This window comes from Pleurodeles waltl, chromosome 11 (genome assembly GCF_031143425.1).
Source record: "Pleurodeles waltl isolate 20211129_DDA chromosome 11, aPleWal1.hap1.20221129, whole genome shotgun sequence".
Lineage (NCBI taxonomy): Eukaryota > Metazoa > Chordata > Amphibia > Caudata > Salamandridae > Pleurodeles > Pleurodeles waltl.
This window is the reverse complement of record NC_090450.1, coordinates 1001871636-1001898378: the sequence shown is the minus strand read 5'-3', so window position 1 is coordinate 1001898378 and position 26743 is coordinate 1001871636. Positions and strand designations below refer to the sequence as shown.

General features: G+C 49.8%; 1 protein-coding gene across 1 annotated transcript in view; it reads left to right on the top strand.

The window, feature by feature from the left end:
- LOC138266494 (uncharacterized) overlaps nucleotides 1-26743 on the top strand; it is a 72577-nt gene that overhangs the window by 33844 nt on the left and 11990 nt on the right. Inside the window, exon 2 of the mRNA XM_069215351.1 lies at nucleotides 13010-13069. Coding sequence (XP_069071452.1) covers nucleotides 13024-13069 — 46 coding nt within the window. The 5' untranslated portion in view covers nucleotides 13010-13023. The remainder of the gene's footprint in view (nucleotides 1-13009; nucleotides 13070-26743) is intronic.

Genomic DNA, 26743 nt, shown 5'->3' with positions numbered 1-26743 from the left:
CTTTCACACGTCCCCTGTGTCCTCTTCCAGTGTGTCTGTGACACCCCCTCCGAAGATACACAAACGCAGGCACACACCCACCCAACAGCCATCCACCTCACGACAGCCTCGGGCACATGCACCTGCACCCAAATCCACAAAAGTTACACCTCCTACAACCACCGCCTCTTCCTTCACTCCCAAACCCCCTCCACCTACCCGTCCCAGTGTCTCCAAACAACTTTTCCTGTCCACCCTTAACCTATTTCCCACCACCCCCCGTCCAACTCATAGGTCCCGTACTAGCACCTCAGCCACAAAATCACCGGGACCAGTGGTGCCTGTTGTCACAGGTATGTGGAGTGCACCGGCCACCAGTTCAGCCAGTGTATCACGGAGCCAGAGCACAGCCAGTCCCCCCCGTGAAGCACCAGAAGTTGGCCAGTGCCTGGCGGGAGAGGGGGAAAACTCCAGCTACCCAAGCCGCTCACAGGGGTCCCGGGGGGAGTGTGGACTCAGCTGTGACTCCTCCCAAGGTGGGAGAGGGGCAGAAGAAACCCGCATCATCCCTGCTAGCCAGCCCCATCGTCGCTGTCCAGGAGGGCCCCGCCAGCCACAGCCCAGCTGGGCAATGAAGGACCCCGCCAGCCACAGCCCAGCTGCACAGGAGGGCCCGCCAGCCACAGCCCAGCTGCACAGGAGGGCCCTGCCAGCCACAGCCCAGCTGGGAAATGAAGGACCGCCAAGTCAAGCACCGCTGGACAGGGCAAGGACCGCCAAGTCAAGCACCGCTGAACAGGGCAAGGACCACCAAGTCAAGCACCGCTGAACAGGGCAAGCACCGCCAAGTCAAGCACCGCTGAACAGGGCAAGCACCGCTGAACAGGGCAAGCACCGCCAACTCAAGCACCGCTAGCCCATGAGTGGCAGGGGCAGTGATGCAACAGGGACCGTTACGGGGTGAGTGATGCACTCTGGGCACCAGTCCCCCTCCAGAACCAGTGGAGACATGCATCCACTCCGAATGTCCTGCACAGGATGAAGCACTCTGGTCACCAGTCCCCCTCCAGAACCAGTGGAGACTGTTATCCACTTGAGAGACTGTGGCTTTGCACTCCCCAGGATTGAACAGTGGGCAAACCACCCACTGTAGAGACTTGAGAGACTGTGGCTTTGCACTCCCCAGGATTGAACAGTGGGCAAACCACCCACTGTGGAGACTTGAGAGACTGTGGCTTTGCACTCCCCAGGATTGAACAGTGGGCAACCCACCCACTGTAGAGACTTGAGAGACTGTGGCTTTGCACTCCCCAGGATACAGCAGTGGGCAAACCACCCACTGGAGAGACTTGAGAGACTGTGGCTTTGCACTCCCCAGGATACAGCAGTGGGCAAACCACCCACTGGAGAGATTTGAGAGACTGTGGCTTTGCACTCCCCAGGATACATCACTGGGCATGGAGCCCCCTCGTGGATCTGGTGTTGTGCACTCATCCGGTTGAGGTGCCCCCCTTCCCTTCCCCCTGAGGTGCCTGTTGTGTTTCAATCTGATGCCCCTGCAGTGTTCTCTCCGTCATGTTTGGGTACCTTGCGTGGGCCTCGCCCATGCATTTTGGGCCCAGTGGTCCACGGACTATGAATGGTGCATTACCTGGACTACTATTCGTGGTGTATATTTTGTTAATAGTGTATATATGTATATTTTTGCTTGCTCTATTTAGATATATTACAATGGTTACACTCATTTCCTTTCGTCTTTGCATTCTTCAGGGAGGGTTGAGGAGTGTTACTGTAATGTTTGGATATGCATTGGTGTGTGTGTTGTAGTGGGTGAGGGTGGGGGTGGGGGTTGGGGTGTTGTGTGTGTGTGTCCCAGTTTTTTGCCTCCCCCTCCCCTGTGTCGTAGGTGCAGTACTCACGGTGGTCTTCGCCGCCGGCGTTGGTGCTCCTGGTGCAGGAGCAGGAAGACTATCGCAGGAAGAATATGGAGTTCCGGCTCCATGGTGTCATCGTTCCTCGTGGAATGTGTAGAGGTGAGCGTTTTCCCTTCGAAATGCCTGTTTCCGCCGTGTTTTTCTCCGCGGTGAATCCGCCCCGGAAAAGGTGGCGGATTGGCCTGTCATAATAGTGTGGGCGGTACATTGTCTCCCACCTGTCTGTTGGCGGTGACCGCCGTGCTGTTTGTTTGTACCGCCGTGGCGGTCGGAGTTTTAAAGTGGCTGTCTTTGTTGGCGGTTTCGGCCACGGTCGTAATTGCAAATTTTTTACCGCCGGCCTGTTGGCGGTCCTACCGCTGCTTTAACACCGACCGCCAGGGTTGTAATGACCACCTTTAACTAGACATCAATGTTACCTTTAAAAGCCTCTAGGTAGTCTGATTGGCCTTGCATGCAAATCGCTGGGTACCTCATTGCAGCTTTTCTTATTCTCTTGCCTTTTCTCTTTGCAGGTCTGGATCGCAGTGCTGTAGAGTGGAGGAACGACGATGATCAGACAACTCCTTTAGTGACATAGGGGGTCATTATGACCCTGGTGGAAGGCGGAGAAGCGGCGGTAAGACCGCCAACAGGCTGGCTGTCTTTTTTTTTTAATTATGACCATGGCGGTTACCGCCATGGTCATCCGCCGGTTCTCCGTTCCGCCCACCAGGGCGGAGACGACCGCCGGGCTGGAGACCTGGGTTTGCATGTCCCGTACTGGGGGGCATGCATCTTGGAATTTGAAGTCACTACGCATAAGGAACACCCGGTATTGATTTGGAAGGAACACAGTTCCAGCATTTTGGATCCTTTTACTTTTGGTAGGTCCTTCATTTGTGGTAGGTTCTCAAACCTTCACCTCATTTCTCCTCTCAGCTCTAAATATTTTCAATTTTTGCTAAAAATATTTTACTTTTGTGCTAATTTCATATTAGTATTATTGAGGTTAACTCTTGAGTAAACACTGTGTTTTCCAATTTTTATCTTGCCTAGTCAGATCTATTTCATCGTGTGGGGTTCTAACTTGAACACCATCAGCCACTTTTTTTCTCTAAAAAGTATATCTAGAGGTAAATCAAGAGTATAACGGACTTTGTTGGACAGTATCCTAAATTGCATATATATAACTCGTTGTTTTCTTCCTTTTTCTTTTCTCTTTTTTCTTCTTTTTTCATCTATGTTTGCCTCTTTTTATGTCTCCCACTCTACTCATTATAAATAATGTTCTCTCCAGACACTTCTGTAGTGTTATTAAAGCACTGGGTTCACTTAGGGTGATCATCTATCCCCCTTCTTTGCATTTTCTTTCAAATGCATGCAAAGTAACAGTCCACAGGGTTTTCTCTACTTATTATTATTTCTTCACGTTGGGACATAATCACTTTGTCTTTTATACGTGCATGATCTGCACGTTTCAAAACTTAGCTACCAGAGGGTAGTGCTAATAATTGTAAATAGTTCCCCTTTGTTTCTTTCTGCAGCCTTGAAAAAGTCCGAGAGGACGAAACACGTGTTGGCTGTTTTGTTGCTTATTCCATGCCTGTTCATTCTGAGGAGTCAGTTTGTTATTGTAACCTGCTATATACTTTCTCGTATGTGGATTCAAACATTTTTGAACTATGTTTCAACGACCGATCACTGAGGATTAAACGTGTCTACACTAAGTCACCCGACTTTTGGACTCTTTCTGTTTGGAGTGCCCTGGTTGCTCTTTCCTTAGATTCTGTAACCTACAGCGCATGACAGAGGTGTTTGTCGCCATCCACCTTTGTGTGTGTGCACCTCGAAACCCTCGGTGGTTGGGTTTCTCTGCACCAGGCTGGCACCCGCCACAGGACTTTCTGACAACATACTTTTTTGTTTTTTGTTTCTTGGTTTCAGATGTGCGTCGCAAAGCATCAACCACCTTTTCTCAACATTATAATTATACCACCGGCGGTATTTGGACCCGGCTCACCGCCATGGATTTCATGCGGTTTGAAACCGCCATGAAATCCATGGCGGTAAGCACTATCAGTGCCAGGGAATACTTTCCCTGGCACTGATAGGGGTCTCCCCCACCCCCTGGGCCCACCCTGACTCCCTCCCCTACACCCCCCACCACCCCCCAAAGGTGGCAGGACACCCCTCCCCGACCCCCAACATCACAGCACTCACTCACACACGACACACACACAGGCACCACCAACACACACACGCACACACACCGACATACATGCCAACATCCACACACACAGTCAGACATGCACACCCACAGTCAAACATACACGCACACATCCATACAGACATACCCACAGACATACACGCACTCATTCCCAATCACACAACACCCCCGCAAGCATACACGCACTCACACACCCCCTCTACATACACAGACGCACACTCCCATGCACGCACACAACACACAACACCCTCCTCCCCTAACGGACGATCGACTTACCTTGTCCGTCGATCCTCCGGGAGGGGACGGGATCCATGGGGGCTGCTCCGCCGACACCACACCGCCAACAGAACACCGCCACGCCGAGTCACAGGACGTGATTCGGTGGGCGGTGTTCTGTTGGCATTGCGTGGAGGTGGAGCAACCTCCACTTCCCTGCCTCCCGCCAGTATGGCTGTTGGCGGCTCTCCGTCCAAAAAAGGACGGAGAGCTGCCAACGGTCATAATACGCCGAGCGGCAAACCGCCACCACTGGCGGTCTTCCGCACGGCGGTCCCTCGGCGGTCTTGGCAAAAGACCGCCGAGGTCAAAATGACCCCCAAAATCTTTTCAGGTAAGCAGGCTTGGGGGGGCACTTCTCTGGACAGGAATCTCAAGTCAAAGCATGCGGTATGCATTGGGTGGAGTTTAAGTAGCCTCGCATCCCTTGCTGCTGCAATGGGCATGGTTCCTGTGGTGGGCATGGTTTGGCAGAACTTGGGTTCATGGCGAATGCACGTGAGTGGTCAGAGGTAGCAAAATGTTCCACATCCCAGCAAAACAATCTTATGGCTAAAATAAACATAGAGTATTTTCTACACAATATCAATTCTCTGTTCCCATATCTAGGATTCATCAGAATATACTGTACTCCATGAAATTAAATTTGTCTCTCTTGGGCTTTGGTATAGCAAGTAGATTAATGTAAAGTTATTGGGACCATAATTTGTTCAAGTTCTATTGTGTGCTTGCTAGTACTTAAAATAATGATTGGATTTGATCGGCCATATGGGGGGTGGACCGTACACGTGTGAAAAGATTCTCAGCCAATGAAGAGAACTTAAAATTGATGACTACATAATCCCACTTATATTGTTTGGGCAGAGGGCCTACCCATTACACCCTCCTGAATAACAATAGGTTGTCATAATGGGCAACATTAAAATCAGAATTTTTAGTTAGCCAGTAGCATATCTTTTTCTTTAACTGCAATTTTGTTTCAGCTTTATTAGGTGGGAGCACCAGAACATTCACTAGTATTGCCACTTATAGATAGGGGTGTGCGGACCTCGCTGAATTCTAATGAGTTACATAAAAACTCCATGAGATTCTGCAGAGTTCTCCGAATGGAGGAAATTTGGCACGCCACACTGCTCGCACTGATTTTTAGCACTGGGAGACTAATCCGTGCTGCAAAATCAGTGTGAATGGCACCATGTGACATGCCAGAGGGTGCTGCTTCTTTGCTGCCGCAAAAGTAGATCTTCTTCTCGAGCTGCAGCTTTCTCATAGCGAATGATCGTGACTTGCCACAACCTCTTGCGTTGAGAATTCTTGACGGGTGCTCTTCTAGCATCCGAAAATTGATCTAGGGGATGCAGATTCTCACTCACGCTTGCCAACTTAATGTTGGCCAGCCATGCACAAGCAAAAACTCAACCATGCATTGGTTGGTGGAGTTTGTACTCTGCATTACAAGCATAATGCGGGATGGGCAAAACTCTGTGAACACTCCCTGTGGAGCAGAATTTATCGCCCACCCCCTCTTGTAGGCAGGCTCCGGTCAGAGATTTAGGCAGGGGGATGGAGTGAGATGACCATTAACCCAAATATGCTCATTGTCAATGCCTTCTGCACTAGAGAGAGCAGTAACAGATGAGTTTTTCCCATTCCATATTGATTGCTCTGATAGTTTGCCAATGATCAGAATATCTAAATAATTATGTCTGTCACTACCTCTTGTTTGTAGGAGCCAAGAACCAATTGTTGGACATCTTATCAACTCCATAAAACATAAGCTTTGGTTTCTCTAACTAACATAATTTCCTTACTGGTCAAGATTAGTTTCATATTGGAGCTCTAGGGAGGTAGCATATCATCAGCAAAGAAAAGGACAAGAACATGCTTGCTCTCCAACGTAAGTTATGTTATGAAAATGTATAGAGCGCATGCCTATCCAAAGGCCTCCCAGCGCTATACAGAAATCTTCTAAAACACTGCCTTAGGGATAGAGATTGAAACAGCCATGTTTTGAGTAGCCGATGGAAGGATCATTCGTGGCTAGTTTGATGTAAGGCCAAAGGTAGAGAATTCCACATTTTGGCACCAAGATAAGACATAGATCTTCCACCCCATTTGGCCTTTTTTATTGATGGAATTACCGCTAAAGCTGGCGATAATGACCTAAGATGTCTAACAGGCTTATGGAAAGTGGTCAGGGTTCGCAAGAACAGGGGCCTTTGCCATATAGAGTTCCATGAATGCAGCATAATGATTTGAACTGTATCCGTTGCTCCAATGGGAGCCAATGCAGGGCTGAAAGAGCTGGCTTGGCCGATTCATGCCTGGGTATATTGAAGAGAAGGCAGGCACCAATATTCTGCACCACCTTCAATTTCTTTTTAACATGTTTTGGAGCACCAAGAAACAAGGCATTCCCATAGTCCAGGCGCGAGATGATTAGTGCCTGTATGATAAGTCTCTTTGCAATAAGTGGAAGTATTTTGAACACCTTTCTAAGAAATCTGAATAAACCAAAACAAGTGGAGGATATTTTCTTCGCCTGATGGTCCATGGTCAGTCATGGATCGAGCCATACTCCAGGACTCTTGATGTGTCCCATGGGCGAGTAAAGTTCTCCTAGCGAATGCAAAGCAGGTGAGATTAGATTTGGTTGAGCATGATGACCCAAGATCATAACCTCTGTCTTGTCTCCGTTCAACTTGCGTTTACAATCCGACATCCATTTGGATACTGCCCGTAGACAGGGGGCAAGTAATGAGTCAAATGAGTTCTGTGTGGTGGAGAAAGATGCCACCAGCTGGGTGTCATCTGCATATGATACTAGGGAGAGGCCATATGGTTCCACTACCTTTGCCAGTGGCGCCATATAGATATTGAACAACGTAGGGCCTAGAGAGGAGCCCTGTGTCACTCCCCAACAGCTATTGAAGCAACTAGAATAGAAAGAACGATCAAGTACCTGAAATGATCTTGCATCTAAAAAGGCGGTAAACCAACTTAAAACATTCCCTCTGACTCCAATTTCCCCCATTCTCAGAAGTAAGATATTGTGATCTACAGTGTCCAAGGCGGCACTGAGGTAAAGAAGCACAATTGCCGAGACCAGTCCCTGATCCAGGCGCTTCCTGACTTCCTCCGTAACTTCAATCAATGCTGATTCTGTGCTGTGTAAGGGTCTAAAGCACATCTGAGAGGGGTGAAGAATGTTATTGTCTTCCAAGAAGGTAGAGAGATATGTGTGTTCACATGTTTTTCAAGTATCTTAGCGAGAGCTGGCAACATGGAGATAGATCTATAGTTGTTGGGTATGGATGGGTCTAGGTTGGGTTTCTTAAGCAGAGGTTTCACTGTGGCGTGTTTCCACTGTGGAGGGATGGTACTACTAGCCAGTGAAAGATTCAGCAGGTCGGTCAAAATGGGGACTATTGTTGATGATCCTTGTGCTAAAATTAATGGGGTGCAGGATCCAAAGGAGATCCCGATTTAAGGGTGACCAATGATACTAAAACCATTTCCGGAAAGAGAGGCGGAATCCATGTGAACCTCGCTGAGCCATTAAAACATTGCTCACCTATAGCTTGGGGACTGTGGGAACCTACCGGGAAGGCTGAATAAATATCTGACATTTGTTTCTGAAAGAATAGGCCTAGGTCATTTCTATGTTTATAAGAGGCTTCTTCGGCTTCAACTTGTGGATGTGGGAAGGCAATTTCTCTTAGTAAATGAAAAATGTATTTAGGGGAGTTAGCGCTCTGCTCTATTTTGGCCGCATAGTAGGCACTTTGTGCTACTTTAATTTCCGTATGAAACTGTCTGATAGCCTTCCTATAATCTTCTTTGAGTAAAGTGTCATAGGATTTTCTCCATTTTCTTTCCAGATGTCTGCAGTTCCTCTTTAGTAGACGAAGATGGGTGGAAAAGCAAGGAGCGGTTTTTTTGCAATGCCCTCCCAACCTTGGCATATAAGGGAGAGTAATATCTAGGCTGTTAGTGACCCAATTATTAAATATTTTTAAGGAACAGGCCATATTCCCCTTCAGGGCAGGTTCTGAACTCTCTAAAATACCAATCCACTAATTAACCTTAAGCGAGAGCCAACGCCTATGGGGTTGGGTTATGGTTTGGGGAGGTTTGCCCAATGCTAAGGTAAGAATGTTAAAAGAAATAAAAAAATTATCGGACCAAGCTAGAGGGGTGGGAAGTAAGGCAGTTAAATGGGCTATGTTGCTAAAAACAAGGTCAATAGTGTGACCTTTATTGTGAGTGCGGCCCCTGACCAATTGCGTCAGGTCTAAGGGCCTCACATCAGACAAAAAACTTTTGGCTGCAGCATTGTCTTGATTCTCTGCCTGGATATTAAAATCACCAAGAATTGTGAAATTTGGCCTGTTGCGCATTAATTTGGCAACTTGCTCGTGGAAAGCTTGTAAAAAGTATTGTACTGGGCAAGGGGGACGATTTATTAGGGCCCCAGAGAAGCTGTATTGAGAGTTTAAAAAAATAGAAAAAGACAAACTCTCACAGTTTGGCAACTGGAGGGGACAAGAGGTGTCTCTAAAGATGATAGCAATCCCCCCCCTACCCACTTTCCCAGAGGCTCTGTCAAGCTTGGTTATTGAGTAGTTGTTAGGCAAAGCTAGGACGTCATCTGGAGCTGAGCCCTCATGGAGCCAAATCTCTGTTAAAAACAGAGCTATAGGTCTCTGCACGCTCAGAAGATTGATGTCTAAATTATGAGCAGCCAGAGATCTACAGTTTACCAGAAGAAACGTGCCTTGCAGAACTTTCTGAGGCGCAATGATGGTGGGTACTGACGGCTGTGAGCGTCCATGGCAATCTGTGCGGGCAGGGTGGCTTCCACAAAAACCACCTGCTCCATGCATCCATCTAATGGATCTGGTCTAAGTGAGTGAAGAAACTCAGCATCGTAGGATATCCTATCTGTACTGGAATGGGCATGGGTGCTGGCCCCTGGGCCCGGTAGGGTGCGGACGGGCACAGACGGGCTTGCCTTAGGCGCGCCTTCAGTGCACCCACGGCGCGTCCGCTGTGCGACCGCAGCATCACCGGCTTTAAATAAGTTCCCAAAATCAGGAGAGTCGAGTGGCTAGACCGCTGACCTCCAAAGATGGCGTCAGCAAATGTGCCGATGTGGGGATGGAAAAAAGGCTGCCGTCTATATGCTCCAAAGACGAGCCAATACAGTACTCCACCAGGGGGAGAAAGGGCCCAACTGGTAATCCAGCTAAAAATGAAGTGCTCCAGAAGAGAAGGAAGGAGGGGTTCAATAAATCAATTTTCAAAAAATTAAGTGAAATCTATCTTTAAATTCCTCGGTCTCAAGCAAACATCACTGCTAGACGTGCTGAAAAGAAGATGAACACTTTGTCCTACTTAATAGTTGCTGCAAATGATTATTGATAGTTTTAGCCCCATGATACTTGACACTTCTCATGTTCTATGATGCAACCTCTTGGTAATGTGATCGAACCAATGTGGTGCTCCCCCTTTTAGAATCTTGGTGTATAGCCCTGTCTACCTTGTCAAGTGCGGTGTTCAGGTCCACAAATGCAAAGTACAGTGTATGGCATACAATTTGTATGGCTGACTTGGCCATGACAGCCAAGTGCCCTGCATATTGTGGGTATCCCCATGCGAAAACCAGTGTGAAATGTCTGCATGATTTTCTGGGTCACCATTCATTGTCATTTTTCTGCCATGGAAGACCCTTCATAAAAACCAACCATCCTGGACTTCTGGATCCCAGCAATAATTTCATAATCTTGACAATGATTATGGTATTTGTGGTGCAATAGAAAATCCAATATCCATTGATGCTGCAGGACAACCGAAGCCAAAAAGTTGTTTCATGTGGATACATATTTACCTACTTGGGAATCAGTCCTCCAGAATTAGGAGCAATCTGCCTCAGTCAATATTGCTACTGAGAGGAACATTTTTATGTAACGCTTGTTTCAGTCCCATTTATTGTGTTCTGTATAAAAAAAGAATGCACCGACTGCTTGTGTGGCTTGGGTTTAAGGATGTGTGCTTCCCGGCCACTTCGACTGCTACCTCTAGAGAGAGGTTCTGACGACATCTAGGTCCACAGGTCTGAGAGCGAGAGAGTTCGAAAATTTTACCCCAAACATTTTGTTGTCAAGAGAAGCCAATACGTCTTCCCGTAAAGCCCGATTTGCAATATTATGGTTCAAACTTCACACTGCAATGGCAATAAGAGTTTTTGTCCCACTGAGTCCATATCAAGTCAAGTTTATTTGGTCAAATTAATGAAAACCATTACATTACAGTTTCAAAAACACCATATATAGTACATTCAGTTGTGAAAAGTTATTTAAATTCATTCAGACAAAAAACATCGATCTAAGAATCCCCTCAAAATAAGCAACTATAAAAAGACGTTCTTAACACGCTCAACTAGAGTATGAGACAGAACACTTTAAAACCTTTTCCTTTTCCTAACATAAAATCAGTTCCTAAGGGATCTTGCAATTTGGATGTAATGATTCTAGCAATACGAGAACTTCCAGGCCCCGGGTGATCCTAGGCACTTTCCCTGTGTTTTACTAAGGCCAGATGTGTCGCTCTATGAGCCCCTTGTTTGCAACAGTAAAGTGCACTTCGCTAGTGAAGGTAAGTGCCCTTGTGACCAGTTTATAAAGTGTGTCATTTGCACAGGAGTTCTGTAAAGGTAACCTCACTTTGCCTCATCACATTCCCACCAAATGCTTTTTCGGCAACTTAAAAGTCACCCTTTTGCGAGAGGGTTATAAAGTGCACGTATACCCCTTAAGCTAGGGTTATAAAGTTTAATAGGCATGTGCAAAAGGGTTTTAAACAAAGTAGTCTATAATGGGTTTGTAAGCCCTTTCACAAGTCGACCTCTTGAAGATGAATGTTCTTGGAGATAGCGTATCCTTGGTCTTTCACTGGTCAAGATCTTTTAGGAGAAGTCTTGAAAATGTTACTCCCTTGCAGGCTAGGGACATTAAGCTGCCGCTTAAGCGGGTAACTACTGCTTGCTGGCAGAAACAAACTTCTAGCTTTATGTAAGTTGGTTTCAACATCCTGTTTCGTTCAGCTAAGGGAACAGACTTAGGCAGGATATGTGCATTACGGACTCCTGGTGATTTCCGCATAGATGGCAGCTTTGGATTTGCAACTGCTTTTTCCATGATGGAATGAGGTCTTTCGTGTCCATGAACCCCAGTCTTGTAACATAAATTTCTGTTTCATGACCTGAGAGAAGTGTGCAGATAGATATTCCCGAGGTCTCAATCCTTTATGTGAGTTAATCACTGTTCAGGGATGTCTTCTTCTTGTGACCTTTTTTTTTGTCTATGTACAGAGACTGAAATTGTGTTGAGGAGATTGTTGCTCGATTAAAGGCTTCTTTTCCTATACTGATGGCCCATAATTCCTGAATACTTAAGTCCTCAATGGCCTGGCTTACATATTTTCCCCAAGAGCCTTTCTGGTTGCAGTGTTGTTGCGCCTCAATTTCAAGCCATCATAGATTGTTAATGGAGCCACTTTCTGAGGCCTGCAAACTCCAGCACAGTTTGGCAAAAGTGCTCTTACTTTGAATTGATTGATTTTAAGAGCCAAACTCTAGTCGAACTTGCTGTGGTGAAACTCTTTTTGGTATAGAAAACACTGATTTGTGCGCCCTCGCTTGGATCTTGTTGAGTGTAGATATTTACGGTTCATGTAGGATATCCGTGCCATAAGCCACTGTTGGCATTAACTCTGATGACATTATAGTTAATAAATGGCTAAAAGACGGACAGTTCAATTATCACTATCGATCCAGAAAGTTTTTACAAGTGGGCTTTGCAATGTGTCACAGTGCATGCATTCCACCACTTTGTAACCCCTTGCACCACATATACCTGCGCCAGGGATAATGTGTGCAAGGGGGGGGGGGCGTTCTCCCACAGGAAGGCATGTAAAAATGGAGCAGTGACATTGCAACATTTCAATGCCCATTTTTTTGCTTCATTTTTAATGCCCGCTCAGAGCAGACATTGAAATGACACGCCCATTATTTTCATTGGGCTTCCCTTTTCTTTGTACGATTAGCGCTAATCCTACAAAGTACCACAATGGCATCATAAATTTTGACGCTATTGTCCTAATGTGCGATATGGTGCACCGTATAGTAAATACAGCACACACATGGTGTCCAGGGGTACGGCGGGCGCAAGAAAAGTGGCGTATCGTAGCTGATGCACCACTTTCTTGTAAATCTGGCCCTAAGTCTTCCAGAAGTCATGGAGTGTGTGTGTGTGCGTTTTTGTTTGTGTGAGTAAAAATTGCTGGTGAAATTCAATAAACACTTCACTAAACCTGACTGAAAGCCCCTAGACCCAATTATTTATCAGAAAATACCTTAATTGGAGGCGGGTGGGTACGCCCCTGCCTGCCCTTCCAAGTCCCGCACCTCTGTGTCATTCCCACAAGGACTGAGCCTGCTGCTGCCTTGCCCGGAGCACTGGGTTTCAGTAGTGTTACCTCTAGTTCTGCCAGCTGTACTTGAACCAGGGCCTGCCTGTACTCACTGACCTCTTCTGTCATTTCCTTTCAGATTCTGAAGCCAAGATGGAAACAGAGGCTTCTGCAAGTGGAGGATCCACGGTACAAGCAGGTGAGTGTGAATAACAAGGGTCTACAATGTGTTGTGAATGACTGAAGAACCTCGACATCACCCTATGCAAGTAACCTCCTTGCAAAGCAAGAGATGGTCTTGGGAGCATCTTCAGGAACGAAGACTTCCAAGACTTCCTTGTGTTCTCCATTCATGCACCGTTCTCGCCTCCTCATTTCCCTGTCTTTACTTGCACAGTTGTCCAGGGTGATACCTCTCCCACCTCCTGAAAGTCCTTTTGTGTTTTCTCCTCCCAAGATACCTCTTCCATTACCCTCCCTTAATCAATCAATCAATCAATCAAAGGCATTTGTATAGCGCACTGCTCACCCAGAGGGTCTCAAGGCGCTGGGGGGGTGGGCGGGAACGCTACTTCTCGAACAGCCAGGTCTTGAGTTGCCTCCTGAAGGCGAGATGGTCTTGCGTTGTCCGGAGGTGGATGGGGAGGGAGTTCCATGTCTTGGCTGCCAGGTAGGAGAAGGATCTTCCTCCGGCGGTGGCTCTGCGGATGCGGGGGACGGTGGCGCGAGCGAGGCTGGCGGAGCGGAGCTGGCGGGTGGGCTTGTGGAAGGTCAGGCGGCTGTTGAGGAACTTGGGGCCCAGGTCGTGGAGAGCCTTGTGTGCGTGGGTGAGGAGTCGGAACGTGATTCTTTTGTTGACGGGGAGCCAGTGCAGGTCTCTCAGGTGTCCGGAGATGTGGCTGTGTCGGGGGATGTCCAGGATGAGTCGTGCTGAGGCGTTCTGGATCCGTTGGAGTTTCTTCTGGAGTTTGGCGGCAGTGCCGGCGTAGAGGGTGTTCCCGTAGTCCAGCCGACTGGTGACGAGGGCCTGGGTGACCGTCTTCCTGGTCTCAGTGGGGATCCACCGGAAGATCTTTCGAAGCATGCGCAGGGTGTTGAAGCATGAAGATGAGACGGCGTTGACTTGTCTGGTCATCGAGAGGGAGGAGCCCAGGATGAAGCCTAGGTTGCGAGCGTGGTCCGTTGGCTTGGGGGTGGCTCCCATGGCGGGGGGCCACCAGGAGTCGTCCCAGGCGGAGGGTGATGATCCCAGGATGAGGACCTCCGTCTTGTCTGAGTTCAGTTTCAGGCGGCTGTTCTTCATCCATTCGGCGACGTCTTTCATCCCTTTGTGTAGGCTGGCTCTGGCGGCGTCCGGGTCGCTGGTGAGGGAGAGGATCAGCTGGGTGTCGTCGGCGTAGGTGATAATCTTGAGGTTGTGTTGACGTGCGATGGTTGCGAGGGGGCTCATGTAGACGTTGAAGAGGGTGGGGCTGAGCGATGACCCTTGTGCAACGCCGCAGATGACTTCGGTGGCCGCTGACCGGAACGGGGGGAGGCGGACTCTCTGGGTTCTTCCGGCGAGGAATGAGGTGATCCACTCCAGGGCCTTCTCCTGGATGCCGGTGTTGTTCAGGCGCTGTACCAGGGTGCGGTGGCAGACAGTGTCGAACGCTGCGGAGAGGTCCAGGAGGATGAGGGCCGCAGTTTCCCCATTGTCCATTAGGGATCTGATGTCGTCTGTGGCTGCGATGAGGGCGGTCTCCGTGCTGTGGTTGGCTCGGAAGCCGGATTGCGAGTGGTCGAGGGATCCGTTGGTCTCGAGGAAGGCGGCTAGCTGTCTGTTGACGGTCTTCTCGATGACTTTGGCAGGAAACGGGAGGAGCGAGATGGGGCGGTAGTTCTTGAGGTCGGAGGGGTCTGCAGTTGGTTTCTTCAGCAGGGCACTGATCTCGGCGTGTTTCCAGCACTCCGGGAAGGTGGCGGTGTTGAAGGAGGCGTTGACGATGTCGCGGAGGTGGGGTGCGATGATGTGGTCGGCCGTGTTGAAGATGTGGTGTGGGCAGGGGTCCGTATGGGATCCGGAGTGGATGGTGTTCATTGTGCGTGTTGTGTCTTCGGTGCTGACTGGGGTCCAGGTGCGGAGGGTGGCGGTGGGGGGCATCGGTTCGGTGGTGGGGTTCGTGGTTGGTGGGCCGAAGCTGTTGTGAATGTTGGCGATCTTGTCGTGGAAGAAGGCTGCGAGGGAGTCGCAGAGGTCTTGCGAGGGAGTGATGTCATTGTTTCCGGCGTCGGGGTTGGAGAGCTCTTTGACGATGCTGAAGAGTTCCTTGCTGTTGTGGGTGTTGTTGTCCAGTCGTTCCTTGAAGGCTGTCTTCTTTGTGGCACGGATCAGTTGGTGGTGTTTGCGGGTGGCGTGTTTGAGGGCCGTCATGTTGTCTGTGGTCTGGTTGGTGCGCCAGGTGTTCTCCAGGGAGCGGCAGTTCTTCTTGGAGGTGATGAGCTCGTCGGTGAACCAGGAGGCTTTCTTGCTGCTGCGTCTGCTGGGGGGGTTCTTCTTCAGTGGTGCGAGGGCGTCTGCGCAGTTGGTGATCCACTGTGTGAGGTTGTTGGCGGCTTCGTTGGGGTCCGTTGAGCTGGTGGGGGGGTACTGGCTGAGGAAGGTGGTGAGCTGGTCGCCGGTGATCTTGTTCCAGCTCCTGCGGGGGGCTTGTTGAGGGTGGTGGTGGGTCGTCGTTTTACTGAAGCTGAAGTGGACGCAGCTGTGGTCAGTCCACTGGAGATTGGTGAAGTGGCTGAAGGTGACGTATTTGCTGGATGAGAAGACTGGGTCAAGCGTGTGGCCGGCGTGGTGGGTGGGGGTGGTTACCAGTTGCTTGAGTCCGAGGTTGTCCAGGTTGTCCAGTAGAGCAGTGGTGTTGCGGTCCTTGTCGTCCTCCAGGTGGAAGTTGAGGTCCCCCAGGAGGATGTAGTCGGTGGAATTGATGACGTGGGGGCTGACGAAGTCTGTGATGTCTTCGCTGAACTGTGTGCGTGGTCCCGGTGGTCTGTAGATGAGGGTGCCTCTGAGCGTGGTCTTGGGGTCGGTGTGTATCTGGAAGTGGAGGTGTTCGGCGGAGGTGAAGGTGTCATCGGAGTTGGTTGTGATGCGGATGGTGTTCTTGTGGATGATGGCGATGCCTCCTCCTGTCTGGTTGACGCAGTCCCTCCTGGTGATTTTGTAGCCTTCTGGGACGGCGATTGCGACGTCGGGCGCTGAGGAGGCGTTCATCCAGGTTTCCGTCAGGAAGGCGATGTCTGGTGCTGTCGAGTCGAGGAGGTTCCAGAGTTCGACGGCATGCCTGTGAACGGAGCGGGTGTTGAGCAGGATGCACATCAGGTGTTTGTTGCTGGGGCTCAGTTTAGTAGGTGCGGTGTTGGGTCGGAGGCTAGTGAAGCGGCAGGTCAGGCAGGTGAAGGGTCCGTGGGTGCGTCTCGGGGTGGCTCGGTAGCAGGCGGTGTTTCGGCCGGCGTTGAGTGCGTGGAGGGTTTTGGCATCGTAGATGTGCAGGGTGTGCTGGCGAGGGCGAGGACCAGGGGGTCTGGCGCTGGGCGCGGTCCAGGCGCGGACGGGCGCAGACGGGCTTACCTTTGGCGCACCTTCGGCGCTCAGTCGGTGCTCCCGCTGCGCGCGTCCGCTGCGCGGTCGCTCTGGGGGCGTCATAAGTAAGGAGCCGGGAGGGAGGAGCAGCTGGGTGGCGGGAGCGGGGCGGCGAATGGAATCACAGGGGGGCGGGGCCGCAGGGAGGCAGCGGCGGGAAATACCAAGAAGCAGCGGGCAGCGGGAAATTCCCAGGAGCAGCGAGCGAAGGAATCTGCAGGCAGGAGGCGGCAAAGGCAGGCAGGAGCGGCAGCAGTGAGTGGGGCGACCAAGCCCTGTGGAGTCACCCTTAATGCCTATGTTTACTTTTTGTCTGAGATGATGCTCTCCACCCTACTCCGGGATTTAATAGAGTTTGCGAGGATTGTTCCTATCTGCCTCAGTGGCATCACAAAGGACCCCCGAGGTGCAGGGACCCCCTCAGCACAGTACCTGGGCCTGAGAGCTCCTGAGAGAGTCTGGAGGAGGTCCCTTCATCTTCTGTGCAGGGACCCCCTCAGGACAGTACCCGGGCCTGAGAGCTCCTGAGAGAGTCCAGAGGTGGCCCCTCTGTGTACTATGCAGGGGCCCCCTCAGCACAGGCCCAGGCCTGGGAGCTCCTGAGAGAGTCTAGAGGGGGCCCCTCAATCTAATGGCAGGGGCCCCCTCAGCACATTCCCAGGCATGGGAGCTCCTGAGAGAGTCTAGAGGGGGCCCCTCAATCTAATGGCAGGGGCCCCCTCAGCACATTCCCAGGCATGGGAGCTCCTGAGAGATTCCAGAGGGGGCCCCCTCCATCTACTGTGCAGGGGCCCCCTCAGTGCAGCACCGGACCTGAGAACTTCTGAGAGAGTCTGGAGGGGGCCCCTCTGTCTACTGTGCAGGGGCCCCCTCAGCGCAGTAACAGACCTGAGAGAGTCTGGTGGGGGCCCCACCATCTACTGTGCAGGGTCCCCCTCAGCACAGTACCTGGCCTGAGAGCTCCTGAGAGAGTCCAGAGGAGACCCCTCTGTCTACTGACCGGGGTCTTCTCAGCACAGTACTCGAGTCTGAGAGCTCTTGAGAGACTCTGGAGGGGGCCCCTCCGTCTACTGTACAGGGGCCCCCTCAGCACAGTACCCGGGCCTGAGAGCTACTGAGAGAGTCCGGAGGGGGCCCCTCGGTCTACTGTGCAGGGGCCCCCTCAGCACTGCCCCAGGCCCGAGAGCTTCTGAGAGAGTCCGGAGGGGGCCCCTCGGTCTACTGTGCAGGGGCCCCATCAGCACTGTCCTGGGTCGAGAGCTCCTGAGAGAGTCCAGAGGGGGCCCCTCGGTCTACTGTGCAGGGGCCCCTTCAGGACAGTACCCGGGCCTGAGAGCTCCTGTGAGAGTCCAGAGGAGGCCCCTCCATCTACTGTGCAGGGACCCCCTCAGGACAGTCCCGGGCCTAGGAGCTCCTGAGAGAGTTCAGAAGAAGCCCCTCCGTCTGCTGTGCAGGGGCCCCTTCAACACAGCACCAAGGCCTGAGAGCTCCTGAGAGTCCAGAGGGGGACCCTCCGTCTACTGTACGTGGGCCCCCTCATTACCCGGGCCTTTCAAGAAAGCTCTTTTTCAAGGGTCTGATATCAAACAACCCAGGGTGCAGAGTGGACGAAAATGTGTTTTGGGATCCTTCCCCCTTTCTCCCCGGCCTGTTTTCTTGCCCTCCCCACCCCCTTGAACTTTCCAAGCAGCAGCTGACGGGCTGGCACTGGAAAAAAGTTTTGGAAAGTTTGGTAAAGATTCGTCATGCGGCGCCAAAGATATAGGCAAGTAAAAATCACTTTTTATATAGAAACTAGGCCCTAACTATAACTACCTAGAGCTGACCGCCACTAGGTAATACATATTATATATATATATATATTTATATATAGTTAGGTGAATTTGTCAATGACAGCATTAACATTTTGAATTACAAAAAACACAGAAATTTACCAGTTATAGTTAGCAGCATGGCCCCCTCCCTTAAAGTAATGACTGGGGGTGGGCTCTCTATGTCCTCTGGCAGTTCGGAAAGGGATGGCACTTTCCCCTTTATAAAACAGCTTGGGATTCAGCTCCATTGGGCATAAACCAATGAATGTAGCCCGGGCACAATATATTTTTATTTTATTTTTCGATCCCACCAGAGTCTAGCGGGATCGCAGCATTTTTTGCTGTTTTTGGTTTTCATTTTGGCCCAAAGTGGGTGTCTTTGTGTCACCAGTATGAGGCCTATGGGGTCAGGGTATCCCTACCCTGCCCTCTTGTATTATTTTATTGTTTTGAAGTTCAGGACAGGGGACTGAGTCCCGAGTTCTGTAATGGCTGCCAGCCACATTTTTCTCATTTTGCTGGCTGCCAATCAGAGCACTCGCTCTTGCATGGGAGCGAGATGGCCCAAGGGAAATAAAGTTCCCTGATGCAATCAGAATGCTCTATTTTTAAACTGGTGCACCCAAATGCCAAATATATAAAAATTATTTTTGACCCTAAATTTCTCATAAACTACAGAACGGATTTACATCAATTCACAGAAAGCACAATCTGCAGACCAAGATCTAGCTTCCTGCTGAATATGGTGTAATTCTGTTCAGCAATTTTTGCTGAGCCCGTCTTAAAGTAGTCTATGAAAGATGCATAGGGAGTTTGCATTTTAGGACCTGCCTTTTTTCTCGGCTCCCACTTGACAGATGACCCAGAAACTTTCCAGGAAGGAGGTGAGGTGGATGAACTTTTTCTTTGGAAAGTTTTGTGAAGATTCATCAAACAATGTCAAAATAATTAGCAAACAAAAAACCTCTATCTATGAAAAAGAAGGCCTAACTATAAGAACCTAGCTGAGACCGCCACTAGGTTATATATTAGGGTAGCCACTCTGTAGTTCTAGTTAAAATTCCCATAGATAAGAATTCCTCAGATTATTGCTCGGATTTATGGCAGAAGATGGAAAATTTAGCAGAGATTTGTCAGGGCAGTGCAAAATAAACCTGCATTTGCACTTCAATTCAATTCAAAGGAGCTTTATTGCGGCTACAGGAGCCAAAAATGCGCAAGCAATAATAAATACAAATAAATACCCAAAATGATGATTACAATAATAAATATAATGAAAAAAGGGAGTAAAAGATAAGAAAAGATGGAATGAAAAAAATTGAATAAAATGCACTCGCGCAGGACGATGGGACAGTCTTAGTTGGAGTCTTTATACAGAAGGGATTTCCCTCTAACAAGCCAGCTAGCTCAGAGGAATTTGGCGACGGCGATCACTAGCGTTGGCCTAGTGTCTGATCTGAGGATTTGCAGGGCTAGCTCAGAGCTGCGGACTCCCAGTAGTCTGCATGCCGGGGCCAGCCATTTCCTGCGTGGGGCGGTGTACGTGGGGCAGGCAAAAAGGACATGAGGGAGATTCTCGACGGGGGCTTTGCAAGCTGGGCATGCGGTTGATTCGTTGTGTGACCAGCTGCTGGTGAGAAGTTTTAATGGGAGTGTTCCAATGCGGAGCTGGAAGTACAGTTTCCTTTCCCTTGGGGCCGTGATTAGGTCCCAAAAAGCTTCGTACTTGCATGACTCTTTTAGGTTGGCAAAGTCACAAGATAGTGGGGTGTGGAGTGCAGCCCTTGTGTCTTCGTAATTTGCCATTTGCCAATATAGTTTCTTTAGTTCGCTTTTCAAGGGGAAGACGGACGTGGTTGGTGAGTTCCAGAGATCATCTAGCCCGAGTGAGTACAGTGAACCCTTGATGCGTCGTAGCCATGGAATTCTGTGAAGATGGTCGGCTTTTAGAATGGCCTGTGGAGCTTCAATGAAGATGTCGAGCTCAGGGGTGGTCCAGAGACGCCGCCAGTACAGCAGAGGTCGCAGGCGGGCTTTGTGTCCAATGCGTTTGATACCGAGGTCCTTAAAAAGGGGGAACAGTGGGGTGCTTTGCGGAAGGGACACAAGGTTTCTCAGGAAGTTATTTTCAGCAGTGGTTAAGTCTTGAGTTTTGGTATAGCCCCATAGTTCAGCCCCGTAAAGCGCTGAGGAGACAGCCTGGGCTTCGTATAACTGTAATGCTGGGCAAATTGGTTTGGTGTGTGAGAGGTGAAAGTTTTTTAGTAGTACCCCTGTTGTTTGTTTTAGTTTTAGAACTTGCTTTCCTATGTGTGGTTTCCAAGACATGTTGTGAGTGAATGATATGCCCAGGTAGCTGAAAGTGCCCACCTTCTCAATTGTGGAGCCCTCTAAATTAAAATTCCCTTTAAAAGATCTATGGGGATTGAGGGTCATTAGTTTTGTTTTCGAGGCGTTGATTTCGAGTCCCTGTGATGAGCAGAATTTCTCGAAGCACGTAAGGAGTTTCCTTAGGCCGCTAGGGGTCTTGGATATCAGAAGAGTGTCATCGGCAAAGAGTAAGACTGGGATTTTTTGTGTGCCAAGTGAAGGTGCTTCAGCCTGCAATCTGAGGAGGGAGGGGACGATTTCATTGATATACAGGGAAAAGAGGGTCGGGGCAAGGACGCACCCTTGCCGCACACCCCTGGAAACGTGGATTCTATCAGTTAGTTGGCCCTTGTTGCCCCACCTGACTCATGCGTAGTTGTCCTCGTGGAGTCGTATCAGTATGGCAAGAATGTGCTCCGGGATTCCCAACCAAGAGAGTGTGTCCCATAGTTTGTTGCAAGGTACTAGGTCAAAAGCAGATTTGAGGTCCACAAAAGCTACATAAAGGCTGCCTTTACCAATGAGCACTGTTTTCCAATATAATAATAGGAATCTGAGGGCTTGATCAGTGGTGGAATTTTTCATCCGGAAGCCGGCTTGGAGGGGGCTAAGGATGTCATGTTCAGTCATCCATTCTTCGATCTTTCCTAGGAGGCAGTGGCAGAAGACTTTTTGGACTCAGTCAATTAAGCTAATAGGTCTATAGTTGCAATGAAGTGATCTGTCGCCCTTTTTAAAGATTGGAATAACAATAGCCGCTTTCCAGGACTCGGGGATTGGCGCCCCAGATGCTATTGCGTTTGCTATAATGGTGAGGTATCTTGAACAGGATGCTAGGTCTGTTGAGAACAGGTCTGCTGGGACGGAGTCTGATCCAAGGGCCCTGCCGCGTTTTAGGGTGCTTAGGGAATAGGTTATGTCACTTAGGGAGAACAACAGGGGTGCTGCGGTGGTGGGTGCTAATGAGGGATATAGGTGGGGGCCCATGCAAACAGGAATGGGGCTATCATGGTCAGGGGAGTACAGGCTACTAAAGTGAACTACCCAGTCTTTCGGGGCAATATTGGTTGCGATGTCCAAACCACTGGTTTCTGGGCCTCGCGCTGCCAGGGACCAGAACAGACCATGGTTCCTCTCGCGCACAGCGTCACTGAGTGCTGTCCACCATTTATAATCTTGGTCACGCTTGGCTTTGCGTATTGCAGATTTATAGGACTTCCTAGCTACGTGGATGGCGGTGGGGTCCTTGGATTTAATGGCTTGAACTAAGCGCTTGTTTAGGGACCAACACGTTTTGTTGAACCAGCGGTGCCTACCTATGTGTCGTTTGTTCTCATGGGCTGGGGGTACTGAAAAGTGGGCTGCGATATCCCTAAAACAGGAGGTGTGGATTGAGCTTATATCCTGATAGGGAATTGCAGGACCTGCCTCTAGGTCCATTAGTGTGGATTTTAGGGTGTTATTAGCAGCGTTGATGAGTGCGGGCCGAGCCACGACCTTGTCCCATTTTAAGTGTTGTTTATTGTTGGCCAGGCTAATACCCTCAGGTGCTACTGCTGGGGAGTTAAACGTGGATGGGAGAATGCCTAGAGCTAATGTGTGGGCAGAGAGAGGGTTGTGATTGCTTTCAGTCCTTTCAATGATCGTCATGTCGATGACTAAGGGCCATAGTCTTATGTCGAATAGACAGTAGTCGATTCTGCTGGTGTGATTGGTTTTGTTGAACGTGTGACAGCCATTGGTGTCTGATTTGGTTCTGCCATTTAACGCCCTAAGCCCGAACTCCATGGTTAGTGATTTGACCTGGACAGCGACCTGCGTCCATTTCTTGATGGGTGGGATTGACAGGGCAGGGATAGACCAGGCTTGAGCCTCCTCGTAAGTGGACCTGAGATCGTCCCAGTCAAGGGATTTGAATGTGACGTTGAAGTCCCCTGCCACAATGGTTTTATGATGGCGGGGATAGTTTTGTAAGAGGGCTACGAGGGCGCAGAGGGTTTTGGAGACTTGACCCCCCCTGACCCCTCGAGTGTAGATGTTAAAGATGTTCACCACAGAGTCAGGCCCAAAGGATAGACGAAGGCCTAACAGATCGGGAGAGTCAGTAGGTAGCTGTGATATATGGCAGCTAAGTGATGTTTTGATCCAGATGGTCAGACCCCCTGAGGGCCTGCCTCTCGTACTGGCCACAGCGGGGATGTGGAAGTTTGAAATAACCTGTTCGAAAAAGTGGGTCGAGTGACCATGTCTCTTGGAGAAGACATATGTCATGTTCGTCAATAAAGGAGGAGAAGGATGGAAGGGGGAGAATAGATTTCAAACCTGCCACGTTCCACGAGACAAGTCTTACCCCAGTCAGTGGCTGAACTACCCTATCTAAATGCCTGGGGTTTGTATGGTTGGCTGTCGGAGGTTGATCTGGCAGATGTTGTTGAGTGGGAAGAAGTGGGTCAATACCAATGTTTACCCGTGGGGCCTTAGGTGATTGGTGATATTCCCCTGTTGGAGCTGACCTGGTCCTGATCCGGGAGGTGCTTGCAGGCCTAGCCAGCAGCACTGGGTTTGGTGGGCAATGTGCCTGCAAGATGAAAGGTGCATCGTTGTCATGGTTGCTCAGTGGACTGGCAGTGGCCTTGGTATCATGGATAGGGGAGGCAATACATGGGCAGACAGTGGTGGGGTTTAAGGCAGACCTGGGGGTGATAGATGTTAGAAGGTTGGAAGGTTTGCCAGCATAGATTTTAGGTGAGGCTGTAAGTCAATCATTTTTACCAGGAGTGGACACATTTTCTGCTGGGTGGTAACTCGGGCACTCCTCGTGGTGCGTAGGTGGCCTGGGGTATTTAAACTGGATGCGTGAGTGTGCTGGTGGGCTTGTTCTTGCATCTAGGGCCACCAAATTGTTCACCATGGTCCCGTCCTTGAGTGTCAGTTTTAGGATGTCAAAATGTGTTCCCGGGTCTGGCCGTCGTACTACATTAATTAAGTCCTCGCGTATTATGGAGCGGCAGCCTCTAACATGGCGAATCCAATGGATTGCCTTGTTTTTGATAGAGTCTGCCCCTTCCTTGTGTGTCGATGTGGTTAACTTGGGAACGTTAACCATTAGAACTATATTACCTGAATGGGACCGATCAGTGGCAGGCAGTGCAAAGTTTATTGAGGCAGTGTTGCTCGTGGGTTTGGGGGTTTTGTGATGGACGTCTAATGAATTTCCTATGCCTGAATTGTGGAAGAGGGGTGTCTGGTATGAGTTTGTGGTCTTATCTCTGATAGGGAGGGGGCCGACATGGCTGGAAGCTGAGAAGTTGGGCAGGTTTGTTGTGATGCCTGATAGGGTTGGGTTTTGTGCAGGGTTCGTGGTGGCTGTGTTATTTGCGTGAGTTAGCTGTTTTACTAAGACGATTAAGGAATTAACCATAAGCTTGAGTTCTATAACTTCCTTTCTTAGATCTTGTATACATCCGATATGCTGTGGGGTTACGTGAGGAAAATGCATGTTTGTGGCTGCTGGTCCATCTGCCAGGGTGCCTGGATTGATGTCGTCGTGTGATTCGGGGGTGTTGATTAAGGGATTAAAGCGGTTACTGAGCTGGATGAAATCGTTGGTGCCCAGTGGTAGGTCTTCTACTAGAGAAGGGGCGGTATGGGTGATAACATTCCTGCTCTTGCCCTGCCCTATAGTGTCAGTGACTTGTTGTCCACGTTTCACGAAAATCTCAGCGATTTTCATAGGACCATCCTTCCTGTTGATTGGTGAGGGCTCCCCCCCCAGTTTCAACAGAATTATTTCCCTGGGGGCTAGTTAATATTCCATTGCATTCACCCAGGAGAGAGTCGATTCTGTACATGACGCAGTTGCTAGCAGCATGCTTATGTCTTTTTCACTTGGCTTTTAGCACAACCCCGGCCCCAGTCTCTATTGTTTTCCTTTTGCCCATCTGGAGTTGAAGTTAGTGCAAGGTTGAACTATAAGGTGTCAGATTAAGTAGAGCAGCTTACCGGGGGCACAGTGTTGGCAATAGCAAATGGGGCTAAGTCCAATGAGGCCTGCTTGGGTGGTAAATGTCAGGGGGGTGGCCCAGCCCAGCCTCTGTCAGTCGCTGACGGGCGCAGGACGGGCCCGCCCTTGGCCCGGGCGCCGCCTGCGCACGTCCCGCGTAGCGGGAGCGCTACATGAGTTTTAAAGGGCTCCTGCCCAATGAAGAGAGCCTGGCACGTCCCGAGTGGCGGGAGCACTACGTGAGTTTTAAAGGGCTCCTGTCCAATGAAGAGAGTCTGGCGCGTCCCGAGTGGCGGGAGCGCTACGTGAGTTTTAAAGGGCTCCTGCCCAATGAAGAGAGTCTGGCGCGACCAATTCAATAGGTCTTGCATATGCGAGATTGAGAGCTATTGGCGTTGTAAATGACAATGTCTTTTGTTTATTTGTTTTGGTTTGGAGTGTAGGGGATATATGTGGTGTGGAGTAGAAATTTGTGGTTCGTATTTGAATTGTTACTAGTGGAATTGGGCAGTGTGGAATTGTGTGGCATGGTGAATATATGTGGGTGAGAGCTGCATTGAATAGATAGAAAGGAAGATAGAGAGGGATAGGTAGTTTATTTAGGAACTGAGAAACAATGCAAGCTTCCCTCACAGAGAATGTATCATGCAAGCTTCCTTCACACACAACAGATGCAGCACAGCCACAATACAAGCTTCCCTTAGACACAGAGCAGATACAGCAAAGACAGCAGCAGTGCAAGCTTCCCTCACATACAGACCAGATACAGCACAGGCAGAAGCAGTGCAAGCTTCCCTCACACACAGCAGATAGAGCAGCAGTGCAAGCTTCCCTCACACACAGTACAGATACAGCACAGCAGCTTTGCAGGCTTCCCTCACACACAGCAGATACACCACAGGCAGCAGCAGTGGAAGCTTTACTCACACACAGCAGATACAGTACAGGCAGCAATGCAAGCTTCCCTTACACAGAGAGCAGACACAGCAAATGCAGCAGCAGCAAGATTCCCTCACACACAGCAGATACAGCACAGAAGCAGTGCAAGTTACCCTCACATACAGCAGATACAGTAGAGGCAGCAGCAGTGCAAGCTTCCCTCACACACAGAAGATACAGAACAAGCAACAGCAGTGTAAGCTTCCATTACACACAGCAGGTACAACACAGCTGCAGTGCAAGCTTCCCTCACACACAGCACAGATACAGCACGGCCGCAGTGCAAGCTTCCCTCACACACAGCTGATACAGCACAGCAGCAGTGCAAGCCTCCCTCACATACAGAGCAGATACAGCACAGGCAGCAGCAGTGCAAGATTTCCTCATACAGCAGCAGACACCGTACAGCAGCAGCAAAAATGTCCCTCACATTCAGAGCAGATACAGCACAGGCAGCAGCAGTGCAAGCTTCTCTCTCACACAGCAGATTCAGCACAGCAGTCATGCAAGCTTCCCTTACACCCAGTGCAGATTCAACACAGACAGCAGCAGTGCAAATGTCACTGACACACAGCCGTTACAGCACAGAAACAGTGCAAGCTTCCCTCACACACAGAGCAGATACAGCACAGGCAGCCGTGCATTCTCCTTCACAGAGAAGGTACAATGCAAGCTTCCCTCATACACAGCAGATACAGTACAGGCAGCAGTGCAAACTTCCCTTTTGCACCGTGCAGATACAGCACAGCATCAGTGCAAGCTCCCCTCGCATACAGCAGATATAGCAGAGGCAGCAGCAGTACAAGCTTCCCTCACACGCAGCAGATACAGCAAGGCAGCAGAGCAAGCTTCTCTCACACGCAGCAGATACAGCACAGCAGCAGTGTACGTTTACCTCAGACACACACCTTATACAGCCAAGGCAACAGCACATGCTTCCTCACAGAGAATGTAAAATGCAAGTCTCCCTCATAGCAGCAGCAGTGCAAGCTTCCCTTTCACAGAACAGATACAGCACAGCAGCAATGCAGGCTTCCCTCACATACAGAGCTGATACAGCACCGGCAGCAGCACTGCAAGCTTCCCTCACACACAGCAGAGACAGCATAACAGCTATGCAAGCTTCCC